The sequence below is a fragment of the Pithys albifrons genome, chromosome 5, assembly GCF_047495875.1.
Source record: "Pithys albifrons albifrons isolate INPA30051 chromosome 5, PitAlb_v1, whole genome shotgun sequence".
NCBI classification, from domain to species: domain Eukaryota; kingdom Metazoa; phylum Chordata; class Aves; order Passeriformes; family Thamnophilidae; genus Pithys; species Pithys albifrons.
Genome location: NC_092462.1, coordinates 42,276,529 through 42,297,635, shown reverse-complemented (window position 1 = coordinate 42,297,635; position 21,107 = coordinate 42,276,529). Strand labels below are relative to the sequence as shown.

General features: G+C 42.1%; 1 protein-coding gene across 4 annotated transcripts in view; it reads left to right on the top strand.

Moving 5' to 3' along the window:
* IRF2 (interferon regulatory factor 2) overlaps positions 1–20,364 on the top strand; it is a 40,525-nt gene extending 20,161 nt beyond the window's left edge. For all 4 annotated transcript variants that reach the window (XM_071556303.1, XM_071556304.1, XM_071556306.1 and 1 more), the window contains 7 exons: positions 4,622–4,721; positions 5,331–5,507; positions 7,921–7,967; positions 9,628–9,739; positions 11,728–11,892; positions 17,612–17,658; positions 19,019–20,364. In XM_071556303.1, the coding sequence (XP_071412404.1) occupies positions 4,622–4,721; positions 5,331–5,507; positions 7,921–7,967; positions 9,628–9,739; positions 11,728–11,892; positions 17,612–17,658; positions 19,019–19,330 (960 nt within the window). In that variant the 3' untranslated portion in view covers positions 19,331–20,364. The remainder of the gene's footprint in view (positions 1–4,621; positions 4,722–5,330; positions 5,508–7,920; positions 7,968–9,627; positions 9,740–11,727; positions 11,893–17,611; positions 17,659–19,018) is intronic.
* Positions 20,365–21,107: the final 743 nt, after the last annotated feature.

Here is a 21,107-nt window from a genome sequence, read left to right as displayed (position 1 = left end):
TGGTTCAGTAAAACCAAGGAGTGTATTTGAGACTCTGAATAGTAATAAAACCTGGAAATGTTGCATATGTTTTGTGGTATGCAGGAGAGTAATTTACCACACTGAAAACCATGAAGCTGTTTTGGCTGCAGAGGCTACTTTATTATGAGAATGGATGTAAATGCACAAAACTGACTGCAGAAACATAGGAACTTAGGTGGCTCATTTTTAGACCTTAGAATGGCAATTGAAATTGCTGCCTTTTGTTTCAGCTTTCAAAGCTAGAAATGCTCACAACTATAAAATTATCAGGAGCCCTTTAAATTTCAGCCACAAATCTTGTTTCTCAGGAACTTCCTGCATTAGTGACTCTCACATGCTGTGGCTGAGTAAATAAATATTGCTATATCCATTCCCTGGTTAGCTGCCCTGTGAATTTGAGTAGGTCCTTGTTCTTGAATAATGGGGGTCACAGCTGAAGAGGAGGAGACCAGTTTTTACTGTTGTCTTTGTAATTTAAGTCCCATGTTGGGGTCCCTCTCCTTGATTATCTCTACTTAGGTGTCTGTTTTCCTGCTGACAGTTTATATCTGCTGTCTTTTATTGGGCATTCCTGCCCAATCCTGAAATAATTTCTCTGCAGATAGTAGGGCACAGTAACTTCAGATTTGAGCATATTAACTCATATTGTCAGCTACAGGTTATGTTCCCATAACATTTTTGGTACATTTGAGGAATGGTACTTGCCTCCTTTGCATTGTAAAAATGCTGCCACTGCCAAGGCCTCTTCCAAGTTCAGACCACCAGCCCATAAAGGCAGTTTGCAAGGCATGTCACACTGTTTAATCTGTGCAGCCCTCTGATCATGTTGTTACAGCAGTTTCTGCCTTGTGCTTCTGGCATGAACTCTTTGCATGCAAGAGTTGGGAGAAGCTTTTGTCTTCAGCATATTCTGTATTGACCAAGGCTTGTCTCACAGATATATTATTTTGAATTTTTTTACCCAAAGTCCTGGCTCCTCTCAGAAAAAGGATACCAGGGTAAGTGTCCTGCTCTGAGGTTTATTAAACTCTGATTCTCCACTTCTACCCTCTGATTTGGTATCAGTTTGGATTGTCTTTATTTTGCTCAACAAGCTCATTGCCTTTCTGAGCATTTATCTTTTAAAATGTTTAAATATTTATTCCAACAATGGATCATTAAACCGAAAATACCTCTATTTTTATTTTAAGTTCTGATCGTAAACAAGGCCATGCATGGAATCAATGATACAGTGTCATGTGTATCATAGCCTGTTCTGTACCCACAGAATCAACTTTGTAGGCTCTGGGATTTTGTGATTTGTGCATTTTAATTAGAGTTTGGCGAAGGACAGTTAAGAGTTTAGAAAAGAAGATGGGTCAGATTATAAAGAATGAAACTTGTGTGTGTGCGCAGCTTTTAAGCAAGTAAGATTAAAATATGAAAGAAAGTACTGCCATTGTGGGTTTGTCATTTGTTGTCATTTCTTGGGGAATTTTTCTAGACTGGGAAAAGAATTAAACCTCTCTCATTTAAAAAGGACAAATAAGGTGCAGCTGACTTACTGAATTCCTTCCCCTACTGTCAGTTGATCACATTACACCTCCACAACAAACCTCTCCTTATAGGACTTAAAAAATAAATACTTGTGTACCTCCCTGGTGAAAATTTTATTCTGAGAATGGCATGAGAGAGGAAGGAAATTTGTTTACCTTGCCAGAGAGACAAAACTGGGAGATGTGAATGAAATGACATGGTTCAGTAGAGGGCAGAGGTGGTGAGAGGAAGGGGATAATGAGAGGTCAGTGTCTCTCATGGATCTGGAAAAGGAAATTAGAGTGGTAACATTCTGAGTATCTGTAACAGAAGTGGAGAGGCAACCTGCAGCTTTTATGGATGCTTGGAGTATCACTCTCAAGAAGAATGCTGCTATTTAAAATTTGTCCTATGACTTTGTAGCTAGTATGTGGTCTCATGCTCATTCACCTGCTTGGAGCATTTTGCAATGCTAGAGTTCCAAGCATTTCATACTATTTTCCCCTTCGTGCCTATTTCTAACACTATCACAACTTTTCCCTTTTGAAGTCCCAACTGGAGCTTGGATGTAATTCCTGTTACACTGCAAAAGTTTTATGGGTTATGCCTTTGACTTAGGTGAGGATAATTTTTTAACAAAAATGTGAGGCCCTACACAAATGTCCAGTGCTGTACCAGTCAGCTCGTGGTTTTCCAAGTCTAAGAGAAAGCACTGGTGAGCCCTTTCCTGTTAAGGTCATTACTGGGAAGCATCAACTGAAAAAGAATATAGGTAATGTTTGATAATGTGCAAAATAAAGAATTGGTATTTAAATATAAATCTTCCAGGTGAACTAAAGCAGAACACACAACCACATGGTATTGATGCAATCAGCAGCCTTGCAGGATTTTAGAGAAAGTTATATTTTCAATAGTTGATGAGAAAATCTGTAGTTTCTGTATAGGTGTGTTAAATTAGATATGTATTATAATACATGTGGATTCTATTATTTTGCTATTTGTATTTAATTTGGTATAATTCCTGTGCTTAAAGACCTTTGAGATTGGGAAGAACTTTCTGTAATGACCACTTAGACTGCTGTTGAGTGTTCTAGCACCTTCCTTTGAAGCAGTGAGTACAGCTGATGATGACAGGATACTGTCTAGAGCCTTGCTCAGTCTGCTAGGTTTTGAATTACTGTATGGAATATGAAATCCATGATACAATTTCTGTAGCATTGTGCAAACCGCTCAAGCATGAGAAGACTTTTTAATCTATTCTCAAAGTTCTTGTTGATAGAAATTGTTTTCTATGAAAATGTGATTTTTTTTTTCCAGTGCTTGTTTTACTCTGTGGGGGAGTAAAGGCAGAAAGCTTATTCTACCTCTGCTGAATACAGCAGTGCTCTGGGCCACAGAATAGTGGGGTTGAGGCTTTCTTTAGGCTGCTTCTACTTGGGGGACAAGGTGAGCATCTCTGTAGGATTATTTAATTATATATAGGGGGAAGAGTAAGGAGGCAAAAGGAGAGACGTGATGGGACTAGGGTTAAGAGGAAGAACGGGGGTGTGAGGATTTGAGCGGAATGAGGAACATGTTAAATCAGTGCTTTCACCAAATTAAAGATGAGGCCATGCGAGAAGGGAAGAATGCAATTCCAAACAAGTGAAGTACATGAGCAAAAGGATTAAAAACAAGAGTTGAAGGACAAAATGCAGCCTAAAAAAAAGAAAGGATCACATGGGAAGGAAGGGAAATAAACCTAACCTTGACATTAGTGAAATATTAACCAGACAGACAAGGAGAAAAGGTGGTTGTTGGGGGAAGGGGAAAGGGCAAAGGATACATCTCACCCAACCACAGACATCTACAATGGAGTCATTTAAAGGAGAGCTGCCTGTCTTGAGTTATTTGTAGTCAGTGAAGAGCAATAGGCTCTTTTAGAGTGCGGTTCAGTTGGCATAGCTCAGGTGGCCGCCTCAGGAGGAGGGTGAATTTTACCCTGGAAGTATTCTTCTCTTCACAGACTGAGAATTGGATCTAAACCTGCAAAGTTTATAGTGCAAGATATTTGCATGAAGCCACTTAAGATGTAATCCTTCCAACAGGGGAATAAAAATGAGTGTTGTGTAACAAACCCCTTTTGTATGGCTTTGCAGAAAAAAACATGAAGAGTTCTGAAGCAGCCCTGTAGGTCACCACAAAAGAATTCATTACCATGTTGTATGACATAAAAGCACATCTGACCCAGCATCCATTTGGCCCAGTATCCTGTGTACTAAGTGCTTGTGGAAGGAGTGTAGGAATGCATGCTGTTTGAGCTCTGAAAGCCACTGGGCTCCCACAGCTGGAGCTACATCCCAAAACTGTCATCTTTAATAGTCACCAGTCTATTATCTTCCATGGTCCCTTTGGGAATTATTTTATACTGCCAGCACATAAAGCATGCCCTGATTTAGCTACATGTGTTTTAAAAAAATAATTGAAAAAAAACCCTTCCTTTGGATTGCTTTGAATCTACTTCTCTTTGGCCTAAAGTTTCTGAACTAAAGTATGTTCAGGTGTCTTCAATGACAGCTCTTCACATGAGTGTCTGGTGTTTTTTATCCTCACTGGAGAAGTGTCTACAGCTGATATGATATGTCTATTTGCTTGGCATATAAATTTATAATAACTCTTCTCTTCACCATGCAAGTATTTACTGCCTGAATTCTAAATCCTTTGAATTTGCTCTGTTCCTATATATTGTTTAGAGTCAGATGTAATTTTTCTAATCATAAAAGTGTCTGTGCTGCCAAACTAGCCTTTGTTTGAATGTTTAGAAATGTGTAGTACTGCATGTTTTTTCGATGTGTCAGCTTGGAAAGCTGCCAGGCTCATCTTCCATGAAGTGGCTTCTGAGTATTTCATACACTTGGGCTGTATTCTGCTTTTGGTGATGCCAGTGGATATTTTCCTGTTGACTTCAGTGACAGTGACACTGGGTTAAAAGGGAGCAAAACACTTGCAGATGCTGAAACCATGCTTATAAATGAGTGATTTAAGATGATCAGAAGATCCCTCAAGTCTTTCAGTATTGGCATTTCCTGTTTGTTTTCCCTTCCAGGAGAAGAAGATTTTTCAGATTCCCTGGATGCATGCTGCAAGACATGGGTGGGATGTTGAAAAAGATGCTCCCTTATTTAGAAACTGGGCAATTCACACAGGTATTGAACTCTTTTTCTGCAGGACAGATTTTCACATTGTTTTCCCATTTAAAGTTATGTTTTCCTTCTTCCTTGTCTTTGCTTTTCTTAAGACAGAGAGTGAACTTAAGTTTCAAGATTTGTGGGAGGCTAAGAGCTTTTTTCAAGGCCTGCAATACTCCCCAGTGTTATTGAAGCCATAACTCATTTGCATTGATGAACACAGTAAAACTTAATTGATTTAAACAATATTGTTAACAACAGTGGGTTCAAAACTGCCAGGAGTAGAGCAGAGTCAGTACTTTGTAAACATAAGCCCTTAGGCTTTGTTGTGCCTTTCTATGGATTTGAGCCAGACATAATAAAGGTAAATGCTGTGCACGCTTTTCCATGTTGTTGTGGAGTCACATCTGATCTTCAGCACCCTGGGTCATTCTTGAGCACAAACTGTTCATCAAGTGTTCTAGAAATGTGCATGGAAGTGAGATCACAGCACTCACCTGCAACCTCAGCTATTGTTTGAATGCTTCTCATGGGAACCAAAGACTGATACCTTGAAGGCAACCTACACTTTTACTAATATGCCTTCGGTTTTCAATTGCATGTCCTAAACTTTCTTTTCTTCCTTAGGAAAATACCAATCAGGAGTAGATAAACCCGATCCAAAGACATGGAAGGCAAACTTTCGTTGTGCTATGAACTCCCTGCCTGACATAGAAGAAGTGAAGGATAAAAGTATAAAGAAAGGAAACAATGCCTTCAGAGTGTACCGGATGCTGCCGCTCTCTGAAAGACCATCCAAAAAAGGTAAGTGGGAGAGCTTGTCAACTTGGAATATTCATGGGGGCATTGCATTGAGAAATACACCTAGTGCAGGTATCTCAGCATGCAAGCCACCGGTGCAAACCTGGCGGGCTGGGAAATAATTGGTGCCTCAGCAAGGAGCATGAAGTGGGCACCAACCCTTTGCCTAGCAAAGGACAGCAGGACCTGTGGCTGGCTGGCTTGGCGCTGGGGCCGGCTGGTGGGTGGTCAGTCACACAGAGACTCTGCCAGAGCCAGTGAACAACAGGAAGACCCCAAACCCAAAAATAACTATTGGAATGGGTACATAGACTGTAAAGGTATAAAAGTTCAGGGATTCTTTTAGGGTCCCTCACCAGAGGCACCCAAGCTAAACTGTTCCTATTGTTGGACCACTCAATTATTTAATTAATTTCCTCCCCCACCTTGAAAGTGGATGCCTGACACTGCTGCAGGAAATGTAGCATAGGAAAATTACTTTAAAAATTAGTATTATTTCGGAGCCTGCAAAACATGCCAATTCTGCTGTGAAGCTGGATGTTTTTATCCAGATGTTCCCTAGAACTTTGGAACTGCTGTATGAAAAAAGGGCTACATTCAGTCAAGAGAAGCAGCTGCTTGAAGAGAGGATCAGTGAGATGTGGTAGCCCCAAGCTGTTGATGTGTGTCTGCTAAAGCCAATGGAGGTGTGTTGAGATTCTAGTTCCAGGTCCCCTTCCGTCAGGGAATATGATTGGGGGATATTAGAGATCACCGCATTTAACTCAGTAGGGCTCATTCACAATAGGGTGCCAGACACTTTGATATCTTTTCAAGCAAGGGTAGAATTAAACTGGCTCTGTCATGAGCAGTACACTCTGCTCAGAACACTAAACCATGAAACCACATTGTTAGTTACAAAGACCATGAAAAACCAGCCCCCAGAGCATGATAATGGTGAAATGGGAAACTGTTTGAATCCCCAAATTTAGGGATTAAATCTCCCACCTGCCAGGAGGGGACCTAACCACCTGGTCAATCTCAGGAGTATTTGGTTTCTTTCAAAGTAGAAACATGGTTTTATTTATGGTTCACTGGCTTTCTTATGGCTTCTTTACTGGTATATGAAGTAGAACAGTGTCTTCCTTAGTCCTGTGGTATCCTCTGTTGTCTAGGATTTCAGATGAAAAGATAACCTGCAAACCAAACGCACAGTGTTCCTCCAAAATCCAATTCAGTTCACCTGTAGCTGAGTTTGCTGTTTACTTAGATTGAGAAGTGAAAGGCATAGCTGTAGTTTAAGGTCAGTGTGACTAGAAATGATGACCCATGGCATTTTTGGGGCAGAATCATACTTGAAAAGGAGACCAATCTGCAAAAGGTAGAACAATTGCTTTGAAACTGTTTCCAGGCTCTTGTCAATGGTGTATTTTGTATATTTAGGCATATAACCTGTTCCTTTGTGGTAGACTCATGTAAGAACTAAAAAAGTTCATATTGAAAGCTGAGATTCTGGAAATGGAGGCTGTAGCAGGAGAAGATTTTGCAGAAAGTCCAGTTGGTATAAAACTGATATATCTTGGGCCCCATACATACTTTCACATGTCCTTTCTTCCTGTCATGTGCCTAAATTTACATGTGGGAGCAAAAAAATGCGGCTGCAAACATTGCTAATTTTCAGTGATGTCTTGTAGTAGAGATGGGAGAAATTCCTGGGACACATCTGTGCTAACAGTGGGGTAGAGCTGAGCTTGCACCAGCAAGTCTGAGCTTCAGCATCAGGATCTCATCGTATCAGAACTGGGGCAGCAACACTGGGGTCTGCCAAGGCACATGACATTTTGTGAAGTTCACATGCTGTATGGTTTTCTAGATTCTCAAGTCCAGCATGATTGCATAAACTTTTTTGCATGAATTGTAATATGTATTTCCTCACCAGGTTGCAACTATTTACAAAAATATTGGTTGAAGTTTATGTGATCTCTCTTCACTTTAAATCAATTAACCGTCTCCCTTTTCCTATAACTACACTGAGAGTGTAAAAAATGTGATGAGGCATACATTTTGATTTTTCTTCCTTTTAAGAATATTTTTCTCCCCCTTCCTTCTTTTTTTTTAGCTGGCCTTGTTGCTTAATTTGTCACTATTCCATAGTTTTCACTTTGATTTTTTGACTGCAGTTGGTTTCCTTGGTCCTGTAGTGCTTCTCTTTTGTAGTCTTTTAAAACAGAAACACAAAGCCATAGTGTTCAAGGTGAATTTTTGGCTGTCCAGACCTTAAAGGAGGGGTAAAATTAAGCAAAATATGTTTTCTCTTTACTAGGAGGTCCTGCGATTTTGAGGCACATTTGGGGTCTATTGGTTGGTAAATGTAGAAGGTGTGAAGGATAACTCATGGCACACAGGACTTTATGAAATCTTCCTTCTGTTGTTGCAGGAAAAAAAACGAAGTCTGAGAAGGATGACAAATTCAAACAAATTAAGGTAAAAAATGGCTGCTCAATAGTGGGAGAGCTTGTGAAAAGAGTCTGTTGCAAATAGTTTTTTAATAGCTGCAACAGTAAATTGTGGTGGGTTTTGCCAATGGTTGTGGTTTGGTTAAGTAGCTACAGTTACCCAGGATGTTTGGGTTGGGTTTTTTTAAAATGTGAAGGCTGCTAGAGCCCTGAGTTAGGTCATCAGTGGACACAGCCTCAATGTTACAATGCCTGGAGGCTGGCAGTCTCAGCAATACATTTGCCATTTGCTTTTCTATATAAGAAGAAATACAGTAGTTATGGAAGGAATGTTTCTGAAATTCAGGTGTCGGAGCAGCCCAGAGCAAAACAGCCTCTTTCCTTTGAAACAAACAACTGCACTGAGGTTTAAAGTCTACCTTATCCTAGTTGTATCCTTTTGACCATGCAACTCCATATTGAGAGACATTTTTTGAATCTTAGTGACACATTTCCCCATGCATTTAGCTTAGGCTAGACATCTGGACACTTAACTTTGCACCCTTCTGATGTACAGAGGGACCTTGGGACAGGATGTATGTTTACCTTGCTTAATGGCTGGGAAGGTGCTTGTGTCAAAGTGACAGGTCTTTTTGTGTGGATCACAGTCACAGCATGTGACATCTAGGAAAGACCCACTTTCTTGTCCCAGAGATAACAGTTCATGCAGTTAGTGCTGTGAAGGCCTGGCATCTCAAGTCCTGAGGCTCACCTTTGCCCTGCCTTTGATGAAATGCTCTAGAGCAGTGAAAATGAGTATGGCATGGCATCAGATCCGGTGGACAGCTCTGCACCTTGCTGTGGGTCTCTCTGGCTCAGGAGTGAGGTAGAACTACTCTTCAGGGCCAGCTCAGAGTAAGATCAGAAGACTTTAGACTTTGTAACCGAGAACCCTATAAGGGAGCCTATTCCAGGGAGGAAGTTGGACCCGCTGATAATCCTTTAAATGTGTTTATAGCTTTTTAAAGAAATCTTGAGTTTATGGAATTAATTTTTTGATGATGTCTACTGTGAAGGGAATTTTTTACATTCCCACTCAAGTGTACCAGGCCTACAGGGATGCATCTTGTGGAAAGCTCAGTTTGTGTAGAACAGGTGGCATTTTCCCACTGCTGTTGCCCTGTAGTAATGTTGTTTATGGTGTGATCTAAAAGGCTGTATTTAATGTAAACACTTTGGTTTGCTTTCAGGCTTGCCATAGACAAAAGTTAAGGCTAGACTTTAGTAATTGCTGTACAGAAGCTAAGGCTATCTTTCAGATAGCATGAAGAGAGAGAGCATGTTTGGAAGGGAATGAGGATGAATATTAACTGGAGTACTATTTTAAAGCAACATCTTTTCCTTGTTTGTTTCAAATGGGAATGTCTTGTACTAAATAGCATACTGATTCCTTGCTCTCGGAAGGCTCACTCTAAATCTGAAAATTAAAAATAGCTTTTGTTTTAAAGCACAAGACTTGGAAATGAAGTAGACTCTGTCTTCTCCTCAGAGAACCAAACTATTTTTTAAGACAGTGTTACGCAGAGAGCAAGGGATATGTGGCAGGCAGAAGTGATGGGATTTATTACTGTCTCAGAACAAAGAGATGAACTGTCTCCAGGCTCTCAAAATAAAGCAATCCTGACCCAACTGTACTGTTTTTATTCTAGCAAGAGCCAGTTGAATCATCTTTTGGGATTAATGGGCTAAATGATGTCACTTCTGACTATTTCCTGTCCTCCAGTATAAAAAATGAAGTTGACAGTACAGTGAACGTTGTAGGTAAGTACTTCTATGCTTCTATGCACACAAGTGACTTCAAAAACCCTTTTGGCTCTGCCAAACTTATCTTTCCATCAGCATTTTGCACTTTGGAGAATGTCATGGTTGCAGTCAAGTTGACCCATTTTTCAGTAGTACAGGCTCTGCAAGGTTGCAGGTCAGCCCCACCACCTTGCACAGTGAGCAATACTGTGGCAGTGTGGTGGTCCCCTTGAGGGTAAAGCACTTACAGGCATGCTTAGTTGGCTTTTCCTGATGTGAACTTACTCCACAGGGTAGTCCTCAGCTATGAGGAGACTGTAGCCAGTGTCATGTGGGAGTTAAACTGAGTTGGGTGACAGTTTCCTGTTGCTTAAAGCAGAGGTTTGTGTAGGGTACTGTTTTATTGGCGAGTTTAAACCAGCAGGCAAAATGAAGGAACTTGGTTCTTTTTGCTGGCACCTCAGTAGCAGCAATAGTTCTTAACATCACTGAGCTAACAAAAAGGAACAGCAAAGACTGCATTTAGGACTTAGCTGTCATCTCAGCATGTGAATAATTGGTTCTTGGTAGAATAATTGGGCTGGGTTTCGACAGCTCTTGTTTTGGCTGAGGTTGTCACTGCAGCAAGAACGCTTAGGAATATGACCCATATACCATTTTGTCTAGAATTCCACTTTTAGATATGAACAAAAAAGTGTTTGAAAGAGATGTTAGTCTGCTGCTTGGAGAGATAGCAGAAATTATGTGCAGTGACTATTTTTGGTCGCCATTTCATAGGCATAGTCATTCGCCTCAAGTACTTGTTTGGCTGAAAGTTTGTGAGTAGTTTTTCTCTCTTTATGGCATTCTGTTCCTTTGTAAGAGTATTAGAACATGATTGTTGCTTCTGCTGTTATAAATTGAGGGAATAGCACTGTAGTGCTATTAATGCTTCCTGTTCCCTGACTGAGGGTCAGGGGGGGAACTGCCATACAGTGTTCTTTAATTATTGACATGTGAAGTGTGCTGCTTATTCAGACTGGAGGGAGAAGGATTGCAAAAAGGATTTTATTGTAAACAGAGAGGAAAGGGTAAATTAGATCTGCTCTGCAGAAAGGAGGGAAGTCAGCTGGAGGGGACTAAAGACAAGCAGCACCTGCAGTGTTTCTGACATGCATGCAGCTCACAGGAAGTTGTGGCATATTGCCCGGGTGAGCAGTAATTTTTGCTGTACATTTTATCTCTCAGGGTGGGTAAGAATTCATCAGGTATTGAGGAAAAAGATAAAACAGTGCAGGTGGCCTGCTCATATCCTGAGAGGGTTGCACAATATTGGTTTCTCCCAGATAAAAATTAACTCTGTGTGTATGTGCTCTTGCACCCCTCTCACTACATGCAACAAAAAGCTGGTTGTGTCATAACCATGAAAGGTGAAATAAAATATCTGGAACAAAATTGTAGTAATTGTAGTGATTAAACTTTAAAAAAACAAGTCTATCCAGTACATATGTAATTTTCTCTCTGCTGGCATTGTATCTTAAAATACACATCTAAGTTTGGGAGATTTTCCAGTGCTTACCCGGCACTTCACAAAGCAAAATAATACACAGCTTTTCCCTGGGAAAAACACCTGTGGCTTGTCTTTTTCAAAAAGTTGTGTCTAAAGATAAAATACAGTAATGGATTGTGTGTATCGGCATGTGCATTCATATTTATTTATCTTAGTTCATATCATGTATATCAGAGTCCCACAGTGTTTTGCATGACCCTGTGGCCAGTGGTTTGCATGCCAGTTCTGGACTTTCATTGCATAATTTACATGACAGCATTCAGAGGCCAGAGCTTGCTGGGTGAGGATCACAAACTTCCTTTAGAACTCCCACTGACAGCAGGTGGTGGGCATGGAAGAAGCTGCTGGGACTACTCAAGACTCACTCAGACACCAAGCAGACTCCAAGAACAAGCTCTTAGAGATTCAGCAGGATCAAGGTGTTATGAGTAATATTTTTTGTATTTCTAACCCCAAGTTGTAGGACAGCAGCACTTTGATGGCAGCAGCGAGGAGCAGGTGATAGTTGCCAACCCTCCTGATGTTTGTCAGGTAGTAGAAGTGACAACAGAAAGTGATGAACAGCCCCTCAGCATGAGCCAGCTGTACCCCCTTCAGATCTCCCCTGTCTCGTCCTATGCAGGTAAGCATCCTGGCATTTCTTCACAGTGCTTTTTCTGGAAATGTTTGGAGGACACTGGGGGAAAGGGTGCTCTTACAGGGTAGCTGACAAAGATCCAGAGATGCCTGTTCACCTGCCTTCTGAATTGTTAATGAAACTCAAAAACTCAGTCTTCTATTCATTTCACCTTGAAAACAGCTTGGCAGATCTGAGACTGGAAATGTAAGCTGCAGATTTTAGCCTGTGACTAATGGAAAAAGAACCTTTTTAGATGTAATACAGAGGTCTTTCCATCTTTTACTAGAGTGGGATTTTCAGTGGTACAAATGATGTGCTGTGAATATAGCATGTTCCCCTTGCCCCATGACTTACTAAAGATTAGAGGTCTTCTATGCTGCATGTTTACTCCACATCTAGCACAGTGTGCAGAGTGCTAGGGGCTGCATTAATGGTATATATGCAGATGGGGAGCTGAGGGCCCTGGGGGGGTAGATCTCTCTTGCTGCCATGTAGTGACTGATAACAAGTGATCTTGCAAGTGATCTGGTTTCCAATGTCTGCCTCCCATCTGGATTCTCTGATACCTAAAAAAGGGGTGAGATAACAGGCTTGCCACCACCCCCAGTCAGGGTGCTGTTGGTTTCTGTTTTCATCTGGCCCCTTATTTTCATAAAACTGGTAGGAAGTTAAGAGTCTTTGGCACTCATTTATCTCTTATCCAAGTCCTACAGTGTGTTCAGAAGTTATTAGGGGAGAACAGACCCAAATGTACATATGGACATGCTGTATAGAGTTCCCACAATCATATAAGCCTTATTTCTGTAGAAAGCAGGACAAAACCACATTTGACAGTAGAAAAAGTTTGAGATCTAACCTGGCCTTTTTTTTTTTAACATGGTGCTAACGTGCAAGCCTCAGGGGACTGAGTAGAAACACAAATGTCATCTTTTAAGGCAAACCTAAGTATTAATTTTTCTCCATGCTTTTTATTATTTTACACATGGTTTTGCATTTGACTTATTAGGCTGAAATTACTTCCAGACACATTTTTAAAAAGGGTATATTTAGTAATTTTTATCTTTGGGACTGAGTAAATAATATGTTCTTTCAAATAGTCTCCAGTGTTAGTCTCACACATTGATAAATGATTATGCTTCCCAGTGTGTTTAGTCTGCAATGACCAAAGCATTTAGAAGGTCTTTACAAAGCTTAAGGCAGGGGGTTATGATGGTGCTTTAATTTATTAGTGGGGAGGAGCCTTTGAAACATTTGTTCTTTTTCCAAATGTTTCTAGGAAGACTTCGCTATATACATGAGCATGACAATGATGCTTTCTTTTAACCTCAGCTACAGGATCTCATGTCTTGAAATGCAAACAGAAGTCACTGTCTCGGTCTGGAAGTCATGGTGGCTTCTTGGGCTGGAACAATAGAGAGGACTGGTCTGGTAACCACCCTGACATGAGCAAATCATGACCTATCTGTCCTAAAGTCATTGCAGCCAGCCTGCATAAGAAAAATGAAGGATAACTGAAGTACTTCGACTTAGATTGTCTTAGTATCTTGGTGGCCTTCAGCTGTCCTAACTTATACCAGGACCTACTAGCCCAAAACTCAGATAATTTCATGCCACTAGCATGCTTTGAATGCATCTCAAGGCCGCTCTTGATCCTGGTTACTCTAGCAAGAGGCCAGTAAGAAGTGGAGTACTGCGAGGGTCTGCCATGCGCCAAGTCTCATTTAATATATCAATGAGCAGATGTGTTAGAGTACACATTGGAACTTTACAGCTGACACCAAATAGGGGACTGCAGTTCATATGCCTGAGGGCAGAGCCATTATTGAGAGAGATTTCAGGAATGGGTCAGCAGAAACCTTATGAAAATCAGCTATACCTTATGAAATTCAGTCCTTTGCATGGGAAGGAAGAGCATTTTGCAGCAATAGAGGCTGGGGCTGATGGACTGGGGAGCAGCTCAGCAGAAAGGAGGGTAGGCAATGAGCTAAGCATGAGGCAGCAGAGCACCTCAGCCACAGAGAAGACCACCAGTTTTCAGGAACATGGCCAGTAGAAGTAATTATCTTCTTCTGCTTGGCACTAGTTACACTACTTGAGTACTGCATCCAGTCTTGAGCCCCCTAGTCCAAGAAAGTTGCAAACAAATGGGAGGAAGTGAAGAGAAGGGCTAATTAGGGTGATCAGGGGCTGGAGCACTCATTCTGTGAGGAGATATTGAGGGACTGAGGCTTGTTCAGCCTGGAGAAGAGATGGTTTTCAGGACCTCATCGCAACTGCACCTACCTGCAGGGACATTACTGAGAAGGCAGAGCCAGGCTCTCCACAGCAGTGCATGGTAGGAGGATAAGAAACAGCAGGCATAAATTGAAACAAGAAAACTCAGTCTAGATGCATATAAGAAAAAAATGTTACCTTTTTCACCACAAGGACAGTCAGGCAGTGAAGCAGGATACTCAGAAAGATTGTGCTGCCTCCATCCTCAGAGGTTTTCAAGACCGGAATGGATAAGGCCCCAGGCACCCTGACCTAGTCCTGTAGCTGGCCTTGTTTTGAGCAAGAGGTTGGGCTATAAACCTCCTGAGGTCCGTTCCAGCCTAAATTGTTCTATAAATTGCTTTTTTTTTTAAAGTATGCATTTGCCCTTGAGCCCAGAGTGAGGACAAGGGTCTGTGGGTTAGAAACCTGAAACTTCTAGGACACTCTTGTGACTATTTCTGGCTTTGTCTTGCTCCACACAGACCTATACAGGAGAACCACAGGAACCCTGGCCATGTGCTTGTGGGTTTGCTCTGTCAGGTGCTACCGAAGAATGGCAGGAAGGAGCATTATCATAACAGCTGTGCAGGAACAGTTTAGTTCTTCTGAAACAACAACCAAAAAAAGCAGCCTGAGATATCAGCTCTCCTACATAAATGTATTTTATTTCAAAAACACTGCTGGTTCCTTTCTGAGGTTACTCAGACTAATAATGTGAGTGGCCTGTGTGAGTTTTCTCATATATCCACTGATGTCTATGAAAACCATTGTTTTCTAGTACTGAGACTGTAGTCAGCCTCCTGTTGTGTTTGACACTAATTCAAATAACCTTCTTGATTGAAATAACCTCTCTAACATTTCATGCCTGAGTGGCCAGCTTCCCTGGCTTTTCTAAGTATAGTGCTGTATCTTGCTCAGCATTTTGTTATGTATAAACACCAAGGATGGACTCCTTTTCAGCTGCATCACTCTGTTTTTGTTGTGACACGTTTCTTCATGTCAAGGAATATCTATTTCTTGTCTCTGTGTGGATTCCTCCTGTTGATTCTATCTTCAGGGCCATTTCACCTTTGCACAGATTAATTTCTGCCTCTCCTCTCCCCACTATGGCATAATTACTCAGCTTAATCACATTAGCACAGCCTTCTCTGCCTGGGCCAGAGAACGAGAAGCTCTGCAGAGCATTAACTTCACAGGGCATTGCAGTTACATTTAACATTTTGGACTGTTCCTCTGCTTACTGCACACTGCAGTGGTGACTTTGGCATAGGGAAGATGCTGACTTTGGAAGTAACAGTCTGGAGTATGTGAGCTGCCTGGTTCCTTGCTTCAGGAGGACTTTGGGTGAAGTTTAGATCCTGGGGTCTGAAAGAGCTGTTCAGCCCACTGGTTTACAGCCCTCTGCCTAAACCTAATGCTTAGTCAAGCCTTGAGAGAAGGGCAAGGTACTGCCAGTCTCTCCAAAGATGTGCAGGGACACAATCCACGAGGCATGATCTGTGCACTCTCAGCACTCATGTCCAGTGCAGAGCATGAGGTTGCTCTCCGGGAAGGCAGGATCACAGGGGCTGTGCAAAGCAGTCTGCATGGGCTAAAATGTGTAACACAGAGCTGAGGGTGGAAGTTGGGGCTTGAGAGGTCTCTTGCCAGCTGTGGTAACTCGATCACATCATTCCTTCAGACATGTGACTTCTGTGTTCCTTGTGAATGAGCCCTATCTGTGCAGTCCTTCTGGGATGGATGGAGAAAGACCTCTTGCAAATGCCTTTGATAGCCTGATAGATGCCTAGGGTTACCCTCCCAGGAAACAGGACACAGTGGTTCAAAACCATATGAGTTGAAGGGAACCTGCAATCAAGACTCTGCTTTTCTGGGTTGGGGTCTGGGCAGTAGGCAGCCATGCTAAAGGCAGCAGCCATTACTGCAGACCAGTACTGAAGAGAGAGGTTTGTTCCCTGTCTCAGATGTATTTGACGCACAGCAGTCTCAGCCAGCCCATGGACCAGGAGCCTGACCCTCACACAGTTATAGACTTGTATTCAGATGCATGTAGGCTTGAAAATATAGTAAAAATTCCTGGATTTCAGGCTCTTCTGCAAGGGAGGGATGCAGCTGTGGGAGGATGGCAGTCCCACTGGAGCTGCTCCCCTGTACTTGTGCTCTGGTTGAAGCAATGAGGGTGGGGGCCGCCATGTGCGGTGTGGGGGGAAGATGGGGCTGGAGCCTGTGGTATTGCTGCTTGCTGAAGTGGTGGGTGAAGGGTTGAGAAATGTGCTGGAGGAGGCTGGATACTGGTGGCAAAAGCACAATGATAGCAATTATACCAGAGTATACCAACAGTAATCAAGGCCCAGAAATGACAACAAGCCCTTGAGGTGGCAGGCTGAGATAACAGTTTATGAATGTCTTGGTTTGAGATAAGCAACTGCCAACTCCCCCCAAGCACAGAGAGAAAAGCCTCCCTCCTAACACCAGGGAAAGGGAGGAAAAGAGAGGGGAAAGAAAAAGAACACTTCAAACTGCATTTATACTAAAACTACATATATTTTTCACAGAAAGAAAGAGACTATTAGAAGAGACTACAAATATACACTCACACAAGTCTGCAACAACAAAGTCCCCACTTCTTAACGAACACACAAATTCTACTGTCTTAACTACACATTACTTAAGAAAAACCTTATTCCCCAGGGAGACAAACTCAAGCAGAAAGGAGAGACCCAGAACAACACATTTTACTTTCCTGAGATACCCTGTGAGCCAGTGGTGGGCATGGTCCTCTCCATCCCCCCTGGGGCAGCATCATACGTCCTCCCAAGAGGAAGGCTGAGAAGCGACTGCCTTAACCACTCCCACACTGGTTCCTACTTCCCTGGAGATGATGTCATAATGTGGTATGGAATACAAAATTACTGGCTAGAAGAGGTCAGCTGTTAGCTCAGCTCAGCTCAAGTTAGCTGACAGCTTCGGCCTAGTCTAAACTTCAGAGCCCAAATCTAGGCCCACCTAGGTGAACCCATAACAATGAAACAAAACCACATTTATCTCCTCTGCAGTGAAGGTGTTACTGATCTTGCAGGGAGATAAAAATAAGGGTTTGAACAGAACTTTGCTTGTGTCCAGGTCTGGGGCTAACAAGAGAGGGCAAGGGAGAGGGGGCATCACCTGCTTGCTGGAGACTGCACTAAAAGTGCAAATCTGCTTCTTACCTCTCTCTTGCTGTCTTTTCCGAGGATACAGTCGTGTTAACTCTGATAACCATGTGAATTTACGCCAGTTGTTCAGTGCAGCTAGCCCTTGGATTGCTATTGCTGCAGCAGAGGCTCCATGCCTTTCCGTTGTTTTCTGATCGGCTTGACTCCGTTTACTACCACTTGCTGGAAGTAGATCAGGCCTCTTGAGCTGGAATTCGTTCCTGTAGATGGAGTAGCAGGAGTTTCATTTTTGTTTCTGTTTTGTTTGACAGAAAGTGAAACAACTGACAGCGTTCCAAGTGATGAAGAAAATGCAGAGGTAAGTGTTTTCTGGATTTTTAGCACTTTGGAATAAAGTCTCAAGATCAATGTTGTTAGGGATTCTTCTTCTCCATTTACAACTCTGTCTACCAGTAGCGTATTGATTTTAATAATATTTGGGGGAGAAAAGAAACCAGGAAGGTTCAAAGGAGACAGACATTTGAGTGACTGTTGCAGAATTAATGTGTCTACAAGTTCATTCCTCCTCATCTGTCCAAACTACAGGGAGATTAATTTGCATAGTAAGATGTTCTGCAGAGCCATCAGCAGTGCCAGCTAGTTTGTTAATATGATGCATTGGTGTTGCTGGGTAGCACACACACTTTGTTCTCTTTCAATGGCACCTGGACTCATACAATTGGAGGAGATGCTTACATTTGAGATGAAATGCAGCTTGAATGTTTGAGGTATGTGTGGCAGAAAGCTTTCCCAATCAGTCAGCTGGGTATTACTGGGTGAAAGGAATCCATGGGGGAAAAAACTACCCTGTGACCGTGAGTGTTTCCTGAGCTGCATGTATACAAAACCACCACTTGCCCTTTCTTTTGGTCCTGTCATCAAACGCCCAGACCTACCTATCTCCCTGAGTACTTAGAGGCCAAGGGAAGCTCATTGAGGGCCCTTCGATGTCCTTTGCTCTAGCTGCATTTTTCAGAAGGCTTTTTGCAAATCTCTCTCCTGCTGTGTCCCCCTCAACAGCTCTCTGAATCCTCCTTTGTGGAGAACCACAGATTGTGCGGCTGTGTAATGACGCGGCTAAACTGCTTGGTTTTGTCTTTTGTGCCTTGGAACCCATATGTAGACTGCAGATAGTGACTCCCCAAACTTCCTTTGACAGAATATGCCATTGCAGCATCTGTGGTGGGGAAAGGACTGGATGCTCATCTTTTCTTGATAAACCTCTTCCTTGTGATGAGGGATGCACCATCAAGTGACAGTGGTTTTCTCAGCAGCCTCACCTGTATTGATAGCTTGGGTAATGTTGTTTGAGAGGTCTTGGGTCTCTCTGCCTGCCCTGTGGCAGGAGGATACTCTCTCTGCTAACAGAGGAGACACTTGCATTTGGATGTTTGGACATTCATGTCCATTTTTGTCTCTGACATACTGGGAATAAGGCCTTTGTTTTCCATTCAGAAGAACTGATGGAACCTTTTGAATGCTGGAAAACCAACAAAATTTAAGCACATGACTTCACAGAGGGAGAAGTGGCTGAGAACAAAGACATTCTAAGCCAGTGGCTGCAGACGCAGGTCTCTTAGAGATGGAATTTGTGGATGTTTCTGTCTTGTTACTTGGCATACTTCACAAAGTTATGTTCGCTCATATAGCCTTCCCTTTTTTTTTCCCTCCTTTTCTAGGGACGACTTCATTGGCAGAAGAAAAACATTGAAGGCAAACAGTATCTCAGCAATCTAGGAATGAGGAACACTTCTCATATGCTTCCCAGCATGGCAACTTTTGTAGCCAACAAGCCTGACCTCCAAGTCACCATCAAAGAAGAAAGCTGCCCACTGCCTTACAACAGCTCCTGGCCCCCTTTCCCAGCCATCCCTCTGCCACAAGTAGTGTCCACAGCCTCCACAAGCAGCAGCCAGCCAGATCGTGAGACACGGGCCAGCGTCATCAAGAAAACGTCAGACATCGCCCAGTCAAGAGTCAAGAGCTGCTAAGCCTTTGACAAGTGTGGGTTTTTTAGCTTTGTTTTGTTTGGTTTTGTATTTTACGTTTCTCTAAAGGAGGTTCATCCCTTGACGCACACAAGACAAATCTAAGGTAAAGCCTTGGCAATATAAAACATTGCTGTGTCCGACTCCAGTGCCGGAATGTTTTTAACTCAGGACTCCAGCCATCAGTACGTACACCTGAACCCAGACAGATTTCCAAGGTTGCTACACAGGAAAACAACCCAAGAACTTTGGCCCACTCACAGGTTCCAGTGTTTCATAAGAGGACCAACCAACCACAAGGGAAGTGGTGCTGCTGCGCTTCTTGCTGTCAAGGCTGTGATGGAACTGAAAGCCTCAGAATGGAAGAGAAAATGTGAACTAGCTGGAATATTTTTAAATAAAGAAAAATCTATTGTGAATATTGTACATAGTGCAGCACTAGCAACGTTGCAGTCTGCTTCTGCACCTTATTAAGAAAGCACTTACAAAAGGCCTTTTATTACCTTGCTCTACTTAATGGCACATTGAAGGTCCCTCCCCACCTGTATTCTTTTCCAAGCTATTCTTGCTAAAGTGTCTAAAGATTAGAGGAAAAGAAAGGAAGTTCAAACCTTCATGTGGTTTTCATATGTTCTGAGACTGCTTTTCTCATGTTTGTTTCTAATATGCTATGCTTGAATGCTGTGTGGTACAATAGGAAAAAAAAGAAACCTATTACAGAGATATTATGCAAATTCCCAGATTTAAAAAAAAAGAAAAATACTCTAATTCTAACCAGAGCAAGCTTTTTTATTTTTTATACAGGGGAATATTTTATTCAAAGTAAAATTCTAAAGTGAATATAATTTTTTTTAATCTTTTCTACAGCAAATTTATAATTTTAAGATTCAGTCCTTGGTTATCAGCAGTTACTACATTCTTGTGGCACATTTTTTTTTTAATTTTGTAAAGGTGAAATAGCTTTTATGAGCTCATGTAGCAATCAGATTATCCTGTGGATTGATAATAAATATGGTATATAGTTAAATTTTTAATAATCCTTGTTTGTCTCTCATTTGTAATCTTTCAAAAGCCCCAGATGGCATGGGTTTGATGGGTAAATGTGACATCTCAGAGTGAGCAATTAGTGTAAGCCACCTTTACAATTTCTGGAGCACCCATCCAAGGGAATGGAAAGTACTATGCTTGAGGCACCTTGAAGTGGAAAGAGGAATGAGAATTTTAAGGTGACCTACTCACATGTAGAGTTTGGGAGTTGGGGCACCTCTTTAGCTGTTGCACTGTGGCTGGGTTTTGAGCAGGTCACCTCATGGAAGGGATCTTGTGCAAAGTTCCCTCCCCACCCAATGCAGGTTCAGCTGTACTTCCCCCATTCCTCATAGATCTCCATGTGGCTTGCTTACAGTTTTCCTTGTCCAGAAAAATTCTCTTTTTGCAGTTTCAAGCAATAGCTTGTTATTGGTGGAACAAATCAGAAGTCAAATAAGCATTGCCCTAGGCTTTCAACACTACTACTTGATGCCAAGTTCTGATTCCTGGGAAGTTGTAGAGTATCTGACTAAGGGTGCACAATGGCTTGCAGGGTTGCATGATGGTGGCGGACAGGCTGTGCCATAGACTTTGTGAAGTGCTGTGCACTTTGGGCTGTCACTGGCACAGGTGAAGGTTGAGAGTGCTCACCCTCTTGCAGTTTTTTAAGCCTATTTGATTCAGATATGTAAAATACATGGACACAGAGTACCCTTCAGGTGTGATTGCCATTCTCATACCAACGTGACAG